Source organism: Esox lucius, chromosome 3 (assembly GCF_011004845.1).
Source record: "Esox lucius isolate fEsoLuc1 chromosome 3, fEsoLuc1.pri, whole genome shotgun sequence".
NCBI lineage: Eukaryota > Metazoa > Chordata > Actinopteri > Esociformes > Esocidae > Esox > Esox lucius.
In genome coordinates, this window is record NC_047571.1 from 17,659,443 (window position 1) to 17,679,076 (window position 19,634).

Genomic DNA, 19,634 nt, shown 5'->3' on the forward strand with positions numbered 1-19,634 from the left:
GTATTTCCTTATGAGCTATTATTTATTTGAAAATGTTTCCTCAATTAAAGGTTGGATTTCTCATATATTAAGAGTGAGATGATAAAAATTTGAAATGTTTTCCAAGGAGGCAAACAATTCTGGAACGCACTTCATGTGTTTGTGTCTCACAGCAGCAAACACAATGGAATGAGTAAAAAAGTAACATATTTTTTAATTAGGAATGAAATTAAAGGTTAATAGACTACGAAAATGGTGAAACCATTGTCACAGAAATATCCATACTTAATGGTAAGAATCTATCCTTAAAAGCAGAACTTTTGTCTATATTTACAGTATTAAAAATGATATAACAACCAATACTTTATACACGTATTTTATTCCAAATGAAGGGAGGAATACATACAATGAATTAATGATTGATAAAAAAATGCTGCATTTAAGGGCTGGATGCTGTATACAAAAAAACTGAAGACAGCAGAATCTTGCAATGTCGTTCAACTCTTACATGAGGTTTATTATGAAAATCAGTGTTTATAATCGGAAAACAACTTTGTATTTTGTAAAAATCAACTTAATTCAGCTACTGCCATGTTGCAGTTACACAATGTCTTCTTGACTAACTAACTGTGTTCAAAGATATTGTAAATTCACAACTTTTCTTCTTAAAAAAACAAGAATAATATCTAGTATTGTAATGAATTACAATTATTTGCTATACTGTATGTCCTCTAAATAAAGTTGAGGTCCTCCAGATAATTTATAATAATCAACAGAAAATTAACCACATTAGACAATGTTATCTTTGAAAGTTATCACAGGCTGGCTTGTGTCAGTCTCAGTTTTAAAACTTGAGTCTGTACTTAAACTGGACATCTTTAGTTGGCTGCATGGACCCAAAACCCCAACGTGTGACGTCAATATCAGGAATCTTTTCATCTGGGTTTTTGAGCTCAAAGTCAAAATATATGAGCACGAGAAAGACAAACTGTTTCAGCTCATTAGTGGCAAAGAAGCGCCCGGGGCACATGGTGTGTCCAGCACCCCACGGCATATTGTAGTACTTCAGTTTTATTCCACCTGTGTAAAAATCTGTTTTCTTTGCCCCGTCTGCGGTCAGGAAGCGATCATACTTGAATGTGAGTGGGTCTTGGTGGACATCCGGATCCATCTGAACGGCAGTATAGGGAAACATGGCTACTCTGTCTCCTTCTCTGAGCCAGTACTCATTTCCATCAGCCAGCTTGAGTGACATGTCCTTGAGTACGGCCCTGGTGAGGACAGGGGCGACAGTGAGGCGGAGGGTCTCTTCCACGGCACTGTCCAGGATGGGCGTCTTTAGCAGCATGTCTCTGGTCAGGTCAACTAATGGGCCGCCATGCTTCACCTCCTGGCCTGTCTCCTTCAGGACTTTCTCCGCCTCCTGCTGCACAGCCCTCATGGCGTCCGGGTGCTTCATGAGATAGAGGAGGAGCCAGAAGGCAGCAGGGCCTGTGTTGCCCTGTGAGGCCCAGAGGAGAAGGAACATGTATCTGTCCTGCATGAATTCTTCCATGCCGTGCTCCTCCCGCTCCTGCTGCTGCTCACGTACCCAGCCGCTGACATTTTCCCTGGTCTTCAATTTATGTACTGACAGCATGTTCCAGAACAACCTTTTAAGCCTCTCTGCCTCTCTTTTCTTCCCTGGAGGCAGGACCCCATATGCCAGTCTGGGGAAGAGTTGATCGTACTTACGAAACTCATAGAAGAGCTCTTGAGACTTCTTTCTGTCAATGTCTATTGCTTTTTCCAGACTCTCTGTAGATTTAGGTGTCTCATTACCGAACAGAGACAGGTAACCTGCCCTGAAGACAATGTTGTAGCTGTAGTGAAACAGACCGTCCTCATTCCAGGTCTTTTGGTTATTTTCTCTAGTTTCTGTGCTCTGCAGCATCAGATTCTGTAAGTTGGTCATCATGGCTTGGGTCAAGACCACTAAACCGTCCCCCATCAGATGCTTGTTGCTGGACGCCTGTAGAAACTTGTGGTCTACATCCATGGAGTGGTAGCTGAACACTTTTTTCACTAGCTGCGCTGCAAACTTGGTGAAGTCCAGGTTTGTTCGGGGCTCCTTCACAACTGTCCCGAAGGACAGCGGGTCCATGAGGAATGTAAAGTAATATCCTCCCAGTTGCACAGTGAAAATATCCCCATGCTTTCTCTTCATCCTCTCCAGAAACTTTGCTGTGTCTCTGCGAAACTCTAGGACGTGTCCAAGCCAGGGAAGGGGGCCTCGGTCCAGGGGGGGTTCCCCAGGACGACGCTGTCTGAAGGCCCCCAGGAGATAAAGCCCACCCAGGACAGAGGCTAGCAGGGCAATAAGTATCGGCAGCAGAAAGCCCATGGTCTTTTACTCTAAGTTCTCAGAGAGAAAGTCTGTGTTCCAGATGAAATACCTTTGTGTGTATGAGAATTATGCTCCTCCCCCCTAATGTAAGCACTGGGGAAGTTCCCTAAATATTAATGTATTTTGAAATACTTAGTCAGCATGAGGCACGACTGATTTAACACTTTGATTTTCAACACAAAATGATTGTTTTACATTCCAATACTATGTCTAGAATTATTTATATTTAGAAGATATGGAACCCATGTTCTGTTTACTTTTGTCGTTAAAATATATGGAATATTATTATTTTATTATGGTTTGATTTTATTTATTTTTTACTAAAGATGAAAAGAAAAGAGAGGAGGATATGGCCAAAGTGCAATGGCAGGTTTCTGGGTTAGTTTCTCATAGTAGTCAACTGGGGGAAAAAATACATATATTTATAAAATGTACAGGGCCTTTCAAATCTACTGGTAGTCATGGCAATGACTGCTGGTAAAAGTAAAAATCTTAATTACTCATATTCAATTATACAGTAATTCTGAATTTGTATACTCTATACAGAATTTGGTTAAAACATATTACACTGGAACTACTGTATATAGAGAAACGGTGTACTTTGGGTACAAAGTTTAATGTTCAGTCATTCGAAGTTGGATTGGTTGAATTTAGGCCTCTGAGAACTCACTGTTCTATCTAATCAACAACTGGGTTGATGGAGAAACACAGGAAAGGCCATTGAACTTTAGATTATGTTTTTTTTATAATTAAACTTTTGTTTTTTATATATGGTAATTGTTAATTATGGTGGTCATCATCATATGATTGGACCCCACACAACCCCTTGGAAAAAAGGCATATAAATACACTCAAGGCATATAAAAATATAATTAGAAGACGAATATGAAGCAAAAGTACAGAATGCACAACACATACGTTTGCCAACTCAGAATGTTGTTTCAACACAAATGTTTGCCAATAACCGTAATGAGTCTGTGAAAACCTTAAATCAACAAACTGCATAATCTTTTCCGATGCTTTGCTAATGGTAGCCATTTCGAGCTGTTTCTTGATTTTGGGAGTTTCCGATTCAGAATCCTGTTGATTTTATGGAGCCCTGAAGGTGACATGGAGGGGAAAAAATTGTAACGCGCGTGCATTTTATAACTCACACGCACGCTTTACTAAAGCGCATGCCTATGGCATTTCAGTGCTCATTTAGCACCTGGCTGGAGCTCAACTACAGGAAATGGTAAGGTGCACGAATATCCTAATATTTTGTACCCTCTTGACACCTTCGAGGACAACAATGTCCTCGTACAAAAACATACATCAACATTGTCTTCTCCTTTTTTTTTATTCATCTCTTAAACAACTTCAAATCTGCTCAAAACAAACAATCATTCAATCATTGTCAGGATTCTAACCCCTTAAATGCCAGTTTGATTGCTTTAATTACTTAATTATTTATTACAAAAAATCTATATAAATTGAATATTTTCCATATAATAAATATTAGGGGTATACAACATTGATTTAATGGCATTACTGTATTTTATGTAGTCCCTCTTCAAAAGTCTGGATATTTATGTTTCATATTTTTTCATATTTCACATGTTCTGTTGTGTTATCTTTTGTTGTTGAAGTTTTCAAAGTTGATGCAGTTTCCAAAATAAATGTTCAAATTAATGAATCAGATGTTCATAAAAAAATAATAATAATCACACAGACACACAAACAAATCACTTTTGGGGCCATCTGGTGGTCAAATGGCTCCATAATATAGGTGGCAAAAAGAAAGGAATTTCATGCATTGGCCTACAATGGGGAAAATGGTTGAATCTGGTGGAATACAGTAAAAATGTCAAATATCACTACTTTTCTTCAAAATGAAATGCTTACATTACAGAATGAATAGCTTTATACTGTAATGGCAGTAAGATAAAAATGAAATTGTTTTAATGGAAGTCAGTGAGAGATTTTTGACTATGAAGGTGTCCAGAGGGACTACATAAAGTATACTAATGCAATCAAATCAATGGTGTTGCTAATCTTTGACATATCCAAGACTCTAATCACCACCAAAGTCCCATGCCCCCTACTATTCATTATATGTAAAATGATATATATATATATATATAAAAAGAAAATTAATTATTTGAGTAATTAAATTGGCATTTAAAGGGTTAAAATCCTGACAATGATTAAATGTTTGATAGTTTTGAGTACGTTTGAAGTTGCTTTAGTGATTTATGAAAAAAATAGCAGAGGAAAATATTGATGTATGATGATTTAGTAGCAGTTTTTGTAAGGGGACAATTTTGTCCATAAAGGTGTCAAGAGGAATTATCTGGCACTGCATAAAAAATATTAATGCTATCAAATACATTTGTTTGCTAATCTTCGACATATCCAAGTCCCTAATCACCACCAAAGTCCCATACACCTACTATTTATTATATGGAAAATATTAATTCTTTAATGATTTTTTGTAATAAATAATTAAGTAATTAAAGCAATCAAACTGGCATCTAAAGGGTTAAAATCCTGAAAAAATATTGAATGCTTGGTTGTTTTGAGCAGATTTGAAGTTGTTTAAGAGATTAATCAAATAAAAAAAGCTGAAAAAATATTGATGTATGATGATAAAATAACTATTTTTGTACACATTTTTGTCCTCGAAGGTGTCAAAAGGGTAGTCAATATGAGGAGGGCACAAAGGGTAAGAATGTGCAGTCATCTAGCTATTATATTACACTTGTGAACTGTTTTACTCATTGAAAGTACCGAAATAATTCATATTGACATCTTACTAAAGCGCGCGTACGACTTAAAGCGCTTGTGACTTCACTATTAGCAACATTTCGGATAGCCAACGCTAGCAACGCCCATAGTGCTTCGCCTGTAGCATACTTGTGGGCGAACCAGCGTCATAACAGCAGGTAAGTTGTGTATTAACTTTGAGAACAGCACATTTGTATGAAGGAACGTCATATTATTGCAATGGTTAAAGTTGGAATAGAAACGTATTTTAATACACTTTAACACTATATATCTCTACACAATAAATTTGCCTCATTGATGTAATTCTTACAACCTGCAATGCTAGCTAGCAAACCAGCTTGCTAAAATTAAGTAGCCACCAGTCAGCTAACGTATCTAATATTGACACCAGAAGCACCAACTATCTCGGCCACCTGTCTCCATGCTGAATTTTTGTTTGCGTCTTACCGATCCCACAAGCCGCTCGCCACGCTTCCCTTCATTGAAATGAATTGATCCATCGCGAATAGTGTGAATGTACCGTTAAATAAAGCGCGCGTGGGACTTAAAGCGTGCGTGCTGCTTACTTACAATGCGCCAGCGACTTAGTAAAACTTTACAATTGTTTTTCCTTCCATGTCACCTCCGGGGCTCCGTATAATTGCATATTCAATCAGTTATATCCGGAGATTGATTTGTCCAGTCTAATACTTTCCATAGATTTTCCCGGATGAAGTCCTTAGATGCGTTTGCAGTGTGTGTTGGGTCATAGTGCTGTTGCATTGTAAAGCACCGCCCAATCAGTCTGGTGGCATTTGCAAATTGATACAAATTAATAACAGAACTATTTCTGTTAAATCTTGAGTAATACGACTTGCCTAATAATTGTGCACGCAGTGTACATGTGATGTTGATTTGAGCTATTGAAAATATTGAATATCTGTCAAATAGAGCATTTGTAGTGTCTATTAACAATTATACAGTATCTCACAAAAGTGAGTACCCCCCTCACATTTTTGCAAAATATTTGATTATATCTTTTCATGTGACAACACTGAAAAAATGACACTTTGCTACAATGTAAAGGAGTGAGTGTACAGCTTGTATAACAGTGTACATTTGCTGTCCCCTTTAAATAATTCAACATACATTGATGTCTAAACCACTGGCAACAAAAGTGAGTACACCCCTAATTGAACAACACCAACCACCATGCTTGACTGTAGGCAAAAATGTGAGGGGTGTACTCACTTTTGTGAGATACTGTATGTCTTCCTCTGTGCCTGTCATATGTGGTGTTCCACAAGGTTCCAGCCTGGGGCAAATCCTGTTTTCCTGGGGCCAAAACTGGTACAGTCATGCTTTTACCAAAGTAAGATTAGTTTTATCTTTTGAGGACACTGAGAAAATGACACATGCTTTTATTTCATCTCACCTTGACTACTGTAATGCTTCGTTTACATGCCTCAACAATAAGTCCCTAGGTAAACTCCAAGTTGTACAGAATTCAGCTGCCAGACTTCTTACAAGGACTAAATCAAGGTTTCTGTTATGAACACATGGACAGGGTAGAGGATTCAAGCCTGGAGCCCTATGTTTGTACAGCCCTGGCAGCGCGGAATCTTGTGTGAAGCTAGACAGCCAGTTAACATTGAAAAGTTTTCTAAGGAACACAAGACTTGACCTTTCTTGCACTCTTCTTCTTGTTTCCTCTTTTTACTTTTTGTAAAACTGCAATGTTACAGAGATATGAACATGAATCAATATACAAATATTAGGAGGTATTACACAGATAACAACATAAGTGCACATTCCTACCAATGTAAAAAAGAACATTGTAATGTACCATACCATACCATACCATCTTCTTCCGCTTATCCGGGGCCGGGTCGCGGGGGCAGCAGTCTAAGCAGGGATGCCCAGACTTCCCTCTCCCCAGACACTTCCTCTAGCTCTTCCGGGGGGACACCGAGGCGTTCCCAGGCCAGCCGGGAGACATAGTCCCTCCAGCGTGTCCTAGGTCTTCCCCGGGGTCTCCTCCCGGTGGGACGGGACCGGAACACCTTCCCAGGAAGGCGTTCCGGAGGCATCCGAAAAAGATGCCCAAGCCACCTCAGCTGACCCCTCTCGATGTGGAGGAGCAGCGGCTCTACTCTGAGTTCCTCCCAGGTGACCGAGCTTCTCACCCTATCTCTAAGGGATCGCCTGGCCACCCTGTGGAGAAAGCTCATTTCGGCTGCCTGTATCCGGGATCTTGTCCTTTCGGTCATGACCCAAAGCTCATGACCATAGGTGAGAGTAGGAACGTAGATTGACTGGTAAATCGAGAGCTTCGCCTTGCGGCTCAGCTCTTTCTTCACCACGACAGACCGATACATCGACTGCATTACTGCAGAAGCTGCACCGATCCGTCTGTCAATCTCCCGTTCCATCCTTCCCTCACTCGTGAACCAGACCCCTAGATACTTAAACTCCTCCACTTGAGGCAGGCACTCTCCACCAACCTGAAGTGGGCAAGCCACCCTTTTCCGACTGAGGACCATGGCCTCGGATTTGGAGGTACTGATTTTCATCCCCACCGCTTCACACTCGGCTGCAAACCGTCCCAGCGCATACTGAAGGTCCTGGTTAGAAGGGGCCAACACGACAACATCATCTGCAAAGAGCAGAGACGAAATTGTGTGGTCCCCAAACCTGACACCCTCCGGCCCCTGGCTGCGCCTAGAAATTCTGTCCATAAAAATTACGAACAGAACCGGTGACAAAGGGCAGCCCTGCCGGAGTCCAACATGCACTGGGAACAAGTCTGACTTACTGCCGGCAATGCGGACCAAGCTCCTGCTTCGGTTGTACAGGGACCTGACAGCCCTTAGCAAAGGACCCAGGACCCCATATTCCCCAAGCACCCTCCACAAGATGCCGCGAGGGACACAGTCGAATGCCTTCTCCAAATCCACAAAACACATGTGGATTGGTTGGGCAAACTCCCATGAACCCTCCAACACCCCGTAGAGGGTATAGAGCTGGTCCAGTGTTCCACGGCCCGGACGAAAACCACACTGTTCCTCCTGAATCCGAGGTTCTACTATCGGCCGTATTCTCCTCTCCAGAACCCTGGCATAGACTTTCCCGGGGAGGCTGAGAAGTGTGATCCCCCTATAGTTGGAACACACCCCTCCGGTCCCCCTTCTTAAAAAGAGGGACCACCACCCCGGTCTGCCATCCCAGAGGCACTGTCCCCGACCGCCACGCGATGTTGCACAGGCGTGTCAACCAAGAAAGCCCCACAACATCCAGAGACTTGAGGTACTCAGGGCGGATCTCATCCACCCCCGGTGCCTTGCCACCGAGGAGTTTCTTGACCACCTCAGTGACTTCAGCCCGGGTGATGGACGAGTCCACCTCTGAGCCCTCATCCTCTGCTTCCTCAATGGAAGAAGTGACAGCGGGATTGAGGAGATCCTCGAAGTATTCCTTCCACCGCCCGACGACATCCTCAGTTGAGGTCAACAGCTGCCCACCTCTACTGTAAACAGCGTTGGTAGGGCACTGTGGCGCCGGATGGTTTGCCAGAATCTCTTCGAGGCCAGCCGATAGTCCTTCTCCATGGCCTCACCGAACTCCTCCCAGGCCCGAGTTTTTGCCTCCACAACCACCCGGGCTGCAGCCCGCTTGGCCTGTCGGTACCCGTCAGCTGCGTCAGGAGTCCCACAAGCCAACCAGGCCTGATAGGACTCCTTCTTCAGCTTGACGGCATCCCTTACTTCCGGTGTCCACCACCGGGTTCGGGGATTGCCCGCCTCGACAGGCACCGGAGACCTTACGGCCACAGCTCCGAGCGGCCGCTTCGACAATGGCGGTGGAGAACATGGTCCACTCGGACTCAATATCTCCAACCTCCCTCGGGATCCAGTCGAAGCTCTGCCGGAGGTGGGAGTTAAAGATCTCTCTGACAGGAGACTCGGCCAGACGTTCCCAGCAGACCCTTACAGTAACGCTTGGGTCTGTCCAGCTTTCTCCTCCCCGCCATCGGATCCAACTCACCACCAGGTGGTGATCAGTTGACAGCTCCGCCCCTCTCTTCACCCGAGTGTCCAAGACATACGACCGCAGGTCAGATGAGACGACAACAAAGTCGATCATCGACCTGCGGCCTAGGGTGTCCTGGTGCCACGTGCACTGATGGACACCCTTATTCTTGAACATGGTGTTCGTTATGGACAAACTGTGACTAGCACAGAAGTCCAATAACTGAACACCACTCGGGTTCAGATCAGGGGGGCCGTTCCTCCCAATCACGCCCCTCCAGGTGTCACTGTCGTTGCCCACGTGGGCGTTGAAGTCCCCCAGAAGAACAATAGAGTCCCCAGTCGGAGCACTTTCCAGCACCCCTCCCAGAGACTCCAAGAAGGTCGGGTACTCTGCACTGCCGTTCGGCCCGTAGGCACAAACAACAGTGAGAGACCTATCCCCGACCCGTAGGCGCAGGGAAACGACCCTCTCGTTCACCGGGGTAAACTCCAACACATGGCGGCAGAGCTGGGGAGCTATAAGCAAACCCACACCAGCCCGCCGCCTCTCCACCATGGGCAACTCCAGAGTGGTGAAGAGTCCATCCTCTCTCAAGGAGTGTGGTTCCAGAGCCCAAGCCGTGCGTAGAGGTGATCCCGACTACCTCTAATCGGAAACCTCTCAACCTCACGCACTAACTCAGGCTCCTTCCCCGCCAGCGAGGTGACATTCCACGTCCCTAGAGCTAGTTTCCGTGTCCAGAGATCGGGTTGTCTAGGCCCCTGCCTTTGACTGCCGCCCGATCCTCTTCGCAACCGGCCCCTTATGGTCCCCTCCTGTGGGTGGTGAGCCCACGGGAGGGCGGCCCCACGTCGCCCGTTCGGGCTGAGCCCGGCCGGGCCCCATGGGGGAAGGCCCGGCCACCAGGCGCTCGCATACGAGCCCCAACCCCGGGCCTGGCTCCAGGGTGGGGCCCCGGCTGCGCCATACCGGGCGACGTCACGGTACTCAATATTTCATCATTAAGGGGGGTTTGAACCGCTCTTAGTCTGACCCGTCGCCTAAGACCTGTTTGCCTTGGGAGACCCTACCAGGGGCATATAGCCCCAGACAACATAGCTCCTAGGGTCACTCGGGTACTCAAACCCCTCCACCACGTTAAGGTGGCTGTTCTTGGAGGGGCATTGTAATGTACAATAGACATAATAGACCGCTACCACAAGCACCAATACGGAAATCAATTAGTGAACAGTGCTAGCAACAGTTGTAACTGCTAGTCAGCAAAACACGTTTCACCAATACAATGGAAAGGTTTCTAATGTAACATTTCTTCAATAATACAAGAGTTCAATAGTCATTTACACATACTATTTACAGACAAATATTCTCCAAGGCCGAAGTGAATCGAAAATACGTTCCTCAACGATGTGTATCGTTGCCTGTCCGTCTTGCCTGTTTTTGGGCTCGCTGAAGAATTACACCTAAATACGAAGAAACTATCTGCGCATGCGACAACACTATTCCTCCAAGCTGCTAACTAGCCGGCAGAGTCCACGGATCAGACTGATGATGTGAGCCAGAAGCGCCAACAGCCTAGAACGCCCACTCTGATGGACATTCAACCAACAACTTATTTCTGTGACTAACTAAACATTCAAGGCAGCACACTCCCCGCTTGATATAACAATATTATATCATTACAGACACACTCACACTTGAAAGTGAAAGTACTTATAGAATCCATCTAATGTCCTTTCACTAAGTCTCTGAACGGACTACCGTCTCTGAGACAGGCCTTAAAAACACCTTTGCCATCCCGTTCCTCACAACCCTTACCTCCACCTTGCGGACCTTCTTGTCACTGCTTGGCAAAGCCTTCAGGACCAGTCCCATAGGCCATTCGTTTCTGTGGGCCTGTCTCTCCTTCAATAAGACAATGTCTCCTTCTTTGAAGTCTGGCTTGTCTTTTGTCCACTTCCTACGGCTCGGTAGGGTAGGCAGGTACAATCCTTTCCTTGCCTTCCAAAAAGTGTCAGCAAGACACTGGACTTGCTTCCACTGCTTTCCGTACAACTGAGCCGTGCCAAAACTTCCAGAGGGTGCTAAAACAGCACTTGTCTTCTGCGTAAGGAGCAGGTCCGGTCAGTGGATACGGACACAAGGTCTTCCATTTATGATCGTCATCACCTCTGCCATGAAAGTGCTCAGGACTTCATGTGTGAGACATGTTGGTCCTGTCTGAAGTAGCATTGCATCCAGAATGCCCCTGGCAACCCTGATAAGTCTCTCCCTGGAGCCACCCATGTGAAAAGCAAGAGGGGGATTAAACAACCAGGATCATCCTTTCTCCTGGAGGAACTTCCTGACTGCTGTGTCATCTGTGTGCATTTCTGTCCGCACTTCCATGATGGACGATGGCCCAAAAATTTCAAAACCGACAGTGGTGAAGGGAGGTTCAGGAGACAGTCAGTCAGCAGGCAGATCTGCCATCTTTTGGTCCTCCAGCCTCCCTCTTAGTTTGTGGGAAGTAACACATTTGTGGATGAGAAGACACCAGATGCTTACTGCCAATTATCCAGTATCCAGCTGCTCAAATAGCTCCTTCGGTAATGTGTCGCCCGTAGTGAACTACTTATTCATGAAAGTGTCTTACGAGTAATGTGGCAATGTGATGGGTATGTGGAATGATCAAAGGGTGCTTTTCTTCTTGCGACACGTCTGCAGCAGAAAGACGACCTCCTACACGAAACAGACCATCTTTATCTACAACCAGATTGAGCTTCTTATGTATGTTTCGCTTAGATGATGTCTGTCTGTCCTCAAAACATTTAAATTTGTCCTTGAAGGCTGTGTGCTGGACTGAACAAATGATCACAACTTGTGAAAGGTCACTTACACTGGCCGTCTCGTTGAAACATTTCCATCCTTTCATTACTACAGTGACTGTCTTTCCCTTGAAGGATGCCGCAACATGAATGAGTCTGGCTATGATTCGATAGAAAGTTCTCCAGCTTGAACATTGTTCAAAGTTTTGTGAGCCCAGCTGGGCCCCTGACGCGTTGGTCGCCAGAGTAGTCACCTCAGGATGAATCTCGTCATCAGCTTCAGGCTCTATGAGGGTGAAAAGGTTTAATTCAGTTGTCTCTGCTTCTTTGTCACGATACAGGAAGGCTGGACCAGAGAGCCAGTTGCTGTGCTGGAGTTGGACTGCTAGTATGGACCTGGTTGTGTGGTCTACAGGGTTCTAGTCTGTGGGCAAATAACTCCACTGGTCAGGGTGTGAGGATCTTCTAATCTGAGTTACCCAATTGGAAACATATATATAAAACCTTCTCATGGAGTGGTATGTAACCAAGTACAATCTTACTGTCCGTGAAGAACTTCACAGCGTCCACCTCAATGTCAATCACATCTCTGAGTCAACTCGTACAGTTCAACAGCCCAACGCAGCGGCGCAGAGCTCCAGGCGTGGAATGGTGTGGGCAGGGCGGGCGGCCAATTTCGACGTCCCCCATGACAAATCCAACATGGTACTGTCCCTTGAGTGTCACCAGCTCTCAAGTAGGACACAGCTCCTATAGCTATTGTGGAAGCATCTGAGAAGATACATAATTATTTCCTCTGTGTTGAAGACAGCGAGACTGGGACATAGCACCTCCTCACATGCAGGTCTTCAAGAGCTTTTAAAGAATCCTTCCATAAGCTCTTTTTCGGGGGAGAGGCGCATCCCACTCGCTCTTGTTCTGATGACAATTCTCGCACTAATGCTTTCCCTTTCATTGTTATGGGAGCCACAAGCCCAAGGGGTCATACAAACTGTTGACCGTTGACAACACATCTCTTTGTGTGAATGGCTTTTCTTCGCGGGACACCAGGTAAGTAAAGCTGCCCTGTTTCAAGTTCCAGGAGAGACCCAGACTCCTTTCAAGAGGGAGAGGATCCACTACAAGGTCTATATCCTTCAGATCCTTGGCACAGTCCTCTGCTGGAAAGGCTTCCATTAACTGGCTACTGTTGGATGCCACTATTGTGTAGTTGCAAGGTTGGATTCTGCTAACATCTCTCTGGTTCGTGGGAGATTTATTGCTTCTTCAGGTGTAGCAACTGAGCTGAGATTGTCCGTCAACATAGAACTGCCTCTAAACAACTGTCTTGCGTCAGACCCCTGTTCTTGTTCACCTTTTTGAGCTGTTCGTCTCATACAGTAGATCGCTACTGCAGGCTAAGGGCTGTTTTCCAAATACATGGACCTTCATCCTGTACTCGACCACGTCCTTGCCGATGTCATTATCCTCATACACAGAGGTTACCGGAGATAATCTCTGTGGTCCTTCTCAGACAACAAAACAATAAAACGGCTGCTGTACATCTGCTGTGAGGGCTACAGGTTATTTTCGGAAATTCAAAATAACTCCTAACAGCGTTGTGTTTTTAAGTCTGGTCCATTGAGGAGCACATCATTAAGAGATATTCCATTGCATTCAGCACTTTAAATCGAACACAACCCATGTCTGATCTGGCTTTTTGGCGGGTGTGGTACAACGCCAAATGTTGGCAGGTACCAGTGTTCTTTACCTTGGTTCAAAAGAGGCGCAGCCTCATGGTGGAACTTGTGTCTTCATCACATGCAAGAAAAGGATGGACAATGAGGCCGCATCATGCCACCATGGTCTTCTTTCACATGTATACTGTTTGGACATGGACTGAAAAGCGACATCTTGACCATTGTACAGTATGTTCGCTTTGTAGACATTGACCTCTGATGAGTGTTGTGAACAGGAGGATTGGAGCATCTCGGTCTACAGGTTAAATCTTGTTAGCAACTTGTCTGTAGTTGGGAGTGATGTTGTGTGATCTTAGGAGAAGGGAATTTCTGCCCTATCATCCGGCACCATGATGAAGTTGGCAGCTCACCTACCTGACGTCTCTATTTCCCTGAACAGGTTTTCAGTGTGTATGGGGTGGGTCTGTCTTTGACTTCGAAAAGGTTGAAGAACTCTTGGCAGGGGACTTTCCCCACAGGATAAGCTTTCACCAAGCAGAATTTGGAAAACGAGCGTGAACTGTTTACGCTTCCACACACCTCTGTACACTTGGAGGTGACTGAAGATGAGTTTTCATATTGCTCCCCGCTGTCACCTTTCTCAGCCATAGTACTCTGTGCGGTTAAGGGAGGAGGACCCGGATGCAGTGCTGCAATGTGTTTGTCGCTGTTACACTCAAAGCACTTCAGTCACTTTACAGTCCTTTGCTATGTGTTGGAAAGACACACCATCTATAGCAGATGCGATTCTCTCTGAGGTATGCTTTGCGTAGGGATTTGTCTCTAAATAACGTACATTATTTCAGTGGGTGAAGCTTCTTATGTATGGGTTACTGACGGTCGAGTTTGTCCAGTTTCGGCAAGGCAGGTCTGGTTTAGATGGCGCTGTAGGGATGTCTGTCTTATGTACAGAAACACTATGCTTCCCAGGCTTTTCAATCATGGAAGAGACATGGCTGCTGAGGTTGGAGATAGTGAAGCTTGGATAACTTTTTATCTTAGCCTGTGGTTGGACGAACTTGGAAAAGATAAAGAAAGGAGGAAAAGCTATGCTGTAATCCTCCTTATACTTGCTTCCATGGCTTGCCCATTGAAGCTTTTCCACTATGTCTTACCCCATGAGATAAGACTCTTAGTTCTCTCAGCTTCACATTATCTCTATTGGTCAGCCTCGGAAAGTGTTCAATTTTTTTGAGCAGTGCGTCTTCGATGACCTCTGGTGTCCCATAACATTCTATCAAGAGTTCAACAGTCATTTACACATACTATTTACAGACAAATATTCTCCAAGGCAGAAGCAAATCAAAAATACGTTCACTGTCCGTCTTGCCTGTTTTGAGCTCGCTGAAAAATTACACCTAAATACGAAGAAACTATCTGCGCATGCGACAACACTCTATTCCTCCAAGCTGCTAACTAGCCAGCAGAGCCCACTGATCATACAGATGATACAAGCCAGAGACTTATCACAATCCAGAATCCACAAGGCAGGCAAAACAGGCCAGGCAAGGGTCGGTCAGAATCAAATGGACAGGAGTGGTCTGGTTCACGGGATAACACTTGAAAAGGCTAGACGAGAAAGGGCTCAGTAGAGTGGCGAAACATGATACCTCACTAAGGACTCTACAAACAGGACTGAACTAAATAGCAACAGAGAGGGAGTGGATGAACAGAAACACAGGTGAAACTAATGAAGACCAATACAGGAAAGCAAGGTACGTTGAAGACAGCACAGAAACAACGTAACAAAACAAAAACACGCAGGCAAACCCAGCCCTCACAGTCTCAAATAACCCGTGTTGGCAGCTCTACATTGGTTACCGGTGAAGTTCAGAGTAGACTTTAAAATTCTACTTATGACTTTTAAGACACTACATGGTCTGGCACCTGATTACATTAGTGACATGCTAAACCCATACTGTACTGTTAGGCCTCTCAGATCAGCTGAAAAGGGACTTCTTGCTGTCCTGGAGTCTAGACTGAAAAATAAAGGGAACGAGGCCTTTGCTATATGGGCCCCTTCAGTAGACTCTGGAACAGCCTATCACAGAATGTCAGAGATGCCCACGTCAGTATATTGCTACATCAGTGTAAATCTTATCTGAAAATATTTTTTGTAAGATAAGAAGAATGTTTTATCATTAGAATTTTATATTTTAACTTTCTTTTTAATATGTTTATTTTTTAATGCTTATAATTATTTTAATGTATTTCCGTTTCTATTGTTATTGTTTATTACGCACTTTGTGGAATTGTACTAGAAAAACGCTATACAAAAAGTTATTATTATTTATTAAAACGATCTTGACGTGGCAAGTAGTAACTTTTATTGTTGCCCAATGTTCTGTCAACAAAGTATGGATCATTTAACTGTTTTTGTTGCAAGTACACTGGGTAACGTTTATTACGGTTTCCTGCGCTAAGGATAATATATTGACATAATACAATTAACTCAAGAAGTGGCACGCTTCATGACATTGAGCAAAACTGAATAAAAAAAACTATCAGAAATCAAACAATGAGTCATATTTTGGGCCCTGGCTTTTCAAAGTATTGTGAACGCTAAAGAATATTTAAAATAATACTAAACAAATTAGTGTATGTTATGAAATTCTATTATTAATTTTTTTTATCAATCAAATATATTTTTAAAGCCCTTTTTACAACAGCAGTTGTCACAAAGTGTTTTTACAGAAACACCTGGCCTTAAACCCCAAGGAGCAAACAACAGTAGTGATGTATTTCAGTGGCTAGGAAAAACTCCCTAAGAAGGCTGAAATTTAGGAAGAAACCTAGAGAGGACCCAGGCTCAGAGGGGTGACCAGTCCTCTTCTGGCTGTGCCAGGTGAGATATTAAGAGTCCAATTGAAATAATTAATAAATGCATGTGGGCTAAATCCAGAGGCCCCGGACAGTGCCCAACAGGCAGGAAATCAATCCACCCACATTGCCAAGCATCAACCAAAGGGACACCCACCAACTGCAACCACCCTGAATGAGGGCTGAGTATTGCCAGCAGAGTACAGCCCAATTGCACAAGTGCACAACAGAGAGACAACAACAAGCCAGTGACTCTTCCCCCGAAAGGCATTTGGGGGAGGGCATCCCAGTGGTGACGAGAGCCCACCTGGCAAGACAGCAAGGGTGGACAGTATCAAGCCATATGGTTACCTTCACGCCCCCGAGCCAGGCAACACCTAATCATAAACCGTACTGTAGAGATGAGTTTTTAGTAGTAAAGTTTGCTCTGAGTTTGCATTTCCAACCTTAATTGGCAGATCATTCTACAGTAGTGGAGCTCTATGAGAAAAGGCCCTGCCTCCGGCTGTTTGTTTAGAAAATCTAGGTACAATTAAAAGGCCTGCATCTTGCGATCGTAGGTTACGTGTAGGTATGTATGGCTGGATCATTTCAGCAAGGTAAGTAGGAGCAAGTCCATATATTGATTTATAGGTTAACAATAAAACCATAAAATCAGCCCTAACCTTAACAGGCAGCCAGTGTAAGGACACTAGTACAGGAATAATGTGTTCCCATTTTTTTGTTCTAGTTAGAATTCTAGCAGCCATGTGCAGCACTAATTGAAGTTATTTATTGATTTGTCAGGGTAACTGGAAAGAAGAGCATTGCAGTAATATAGTCTAGAAGTAACAAAAGCATGGATTAGGTTTTCTGCATCAGTTTTTGATAGAAAGTTTCAAGGGTAACGCTGAGATTACTTAGTTTTTTGGGATACCACCATGCAGCCGCCGAGGTTCAGTCTCCAGGAATTTGATTAATATTTAATCTGTTCTTGTTTTCATGTGCTGTGGTCAGATTAGAAATTTCTTATGACATAATTGAGATTCATATTATCGTGTTTTTCATGATCTGAGTCACTGGAGCAAACTGTAAGCTGGCTGTCATAGACTTTTTACTGAGGAGTGGCTTCTGGAATGTTCTCCCATCACCACACAGATATGCTGGAGCCATCAGATTCTTGGTCACCTCGTTGACCATGGCCCTTTTTCCCTCATTGTTTAGATTGACCAGATGGCCAGCTCTAGAAAGTGTTGGTCCAAACTTCTTTCATTTAAGAATGATGGAGACCACAGTGTTCTTAGGGACCTTTAATTCTAAATATATTTTTTGTTACCTTTCTTATTTTTTGTTATCTGTGCCTCGACACAATCTTATCTCGGAGCTCTATGGACAATTCTTCAACCTCAATGCTTGTTTTTTTCTCTGATATACATTGTCAACAATAGCCGCTTATATAGACAGGTGTATGGCAGGATTCCCAAAACGTACCACTGTGTATCTAGTATTGTAATGAATTACCATGTTTGCTGTACAGTGTTTCTTCTTCTAAATAAAGTTCCGGTTCTGCAGATCATTTATAATAATCTACAGCAGATTAAACACATTAGATTGATGTTATCTTTGAAAGTTATCACAGGCTGGCTCCTGTCAGTCTCAGTTTTTAAAACTTGAGTCTGTACTTAAACTGGACATCTTTAGTTGGCTGCATGGACCCAAATCCCCAACGCTTGATGTCAATATCAGGAATCTTTTCATCTGGGTTTTTGAGCTCAAAGTCAAAATATATGAGCAAGAGAAAGACAAACTGTTTCAGCTCATGAGTGGCAAATAAGCGCCCGAAAGCAGCAGGGCCTGTGTTGCCCTGTGAGGCCCAGAGGAGAAGGAACATGTATCTGTCCTGCATGAATTCTTCCATGCCGTGCTCCTCCCGCTCCTGCTGCTGCTCACGTACCCAGCCGCTGACATTTTCCCTGGTCTTCAATTTATGTACTGACAGCATGTTCCAGAACAACCTTTTAAGCCTCTCTGCCTCTCTTTTCTTCCCTGGAGGCAGGACCCCATATGCCAGTCTGGGGAAGAGCTGATCGTACTTACGAAACTCATAGAAGAGCTCTTGAGACTCCTCCCTGTCAATGTCTATTGCTTTTTCCAGACTCTCTGTAGATTTAGGTGTCTCATTACCGAACAGAGACAGGTAACCTGCCCTGAAGACAATGTTGTAGCTGTAGTGAAACAGACCGTCCTCATTCCAGGTCTTTTGGTTATTTTCTCTAGTTTCTATGCTCTGCAGCATCAGATTCTGTAAGTTGGTCATCATGGCTTGGGTCAAGACCACTAAACCGTCCCCCATCAGATGCTTGTTGCTGGACGCCTGTAGAAACTTGTGGTCATTCTCCATGGGGTGGTAGCCAAACACTTTTTTCACTAGCTGCTCTGCAAACTTGGTGAAGTCCAGGTTTGTTCGGGGCTCCTTCACAACCGCCCCAAATGACAGTGGGTCCATGAGGAATGTAAAGTAATATCCTCCCAGTTGCACAGTGAAAATATCCCCATGCTTTCTCTTCATCCTCTCCAGAAACTTTGCTGTGTCCCTGCGAAACTCTAGGACGTGTCCAAGCCAGGGAAGGGGGCCTCGGTCCAGGGGGGGTTCCCCAGGACGACGCTGTCTGAAGGCCCCCAGGAGATAAAGCCCACCCAGAACAGAAGCTAGCAGGGCAATAAGTATCGGCAGCAGAAAGCCCATGGTCTTTTACTCTTAAGTTCTCAGAGAAAATCTGTGTTCCAGATGAAATACCTTTGTGTGTATGAGTATTATTCTCCTCCCCCCTAATGTAAGCACTGGGGATGTTCCCTAAATATTAATGTATTTTGAAATACTTAGTCAGCATGAGGGCACGACTGATTTAACACTTTTCAGCACAAAATTAATGATTTACATTCCAATACTATGTCTAGAATTATTTATATTTAGAAGATATGGAACCCATGTTCTGTTTACTTTTGTCGCTAAAATATATGGAAAATTTTAATTTTATTATGGTTAGATATTTTTTCTTTTTACTAAATATGAATAGAAAAGAGAGGAGGATATGGCCAAAGTGCAATTGCAGGTTTCTGGGTTAGTTTCTCATAGGAGTCATGTACAGGGCCTTTCAAATATACTGGTAG

The 19,634-nt window shown here is 44.0% G+C and overlaps 1 protein-coding gene across 2 annotated transcripts; it reads right to left on the reverse strand.

The window, feature by feature from the left end:
• Positions 1-339: 339 nt before the first annotated feature.
• Positions 340-19,224, reverse strand: LOC105019804 (5-beta-cholestane-3-alpha,7-alpha-diol 12-alpha-hydroxylase). 2 transcript variants are annotated; one of them, XM_034288653.1, is made up of 2 exons: positions 18,318-19,224; positions 340-1,470 (listed from the first exon to the last, which is right to left on the reverse strand). In XM_034288653.1, exons 1-2 carry the CDS (start codon positions 19,207-19,209, stop codon positions 824-826), a joined length of 1,539 nt encoding a protein of 512 aa, XP_034144544.1. In that variant the 5' UTR covers positions 19,210-19,224; the 3' UTR covers positions 340-823. The 2 variants fall into 2 exon arrangements, with proteins under 2 accessions (XP_034144544.1, XP_012995756.2); XM_013140302.4 differs by lacking the exon at positions 18,318-19,224 and having other exon boundaries at positions 471-2,404.
• Between the last annotated feature and the right edge of the window lie 410 nt (positions 19,225-19,634).

What these genes read in the sequence shown, in the direction of transcription:
- LOC105019804 (XM_034288653.1), bottom strand. Translation starts at nt 19,209, where the DNA reads ATGGGCTTTCTGCTGCCGATACTTATTGCCCTGCTAGCTTCTGTTCTG. An exon ending in GGCCTCACAGGGCAACACAG is followed by an intron (nt 1,471 to 18,317) that starts GCCCTGCTGCTT and finishes AGGGCAACACAG; the next exon opens with GCCCTGCTGCCTTCTGGCTC.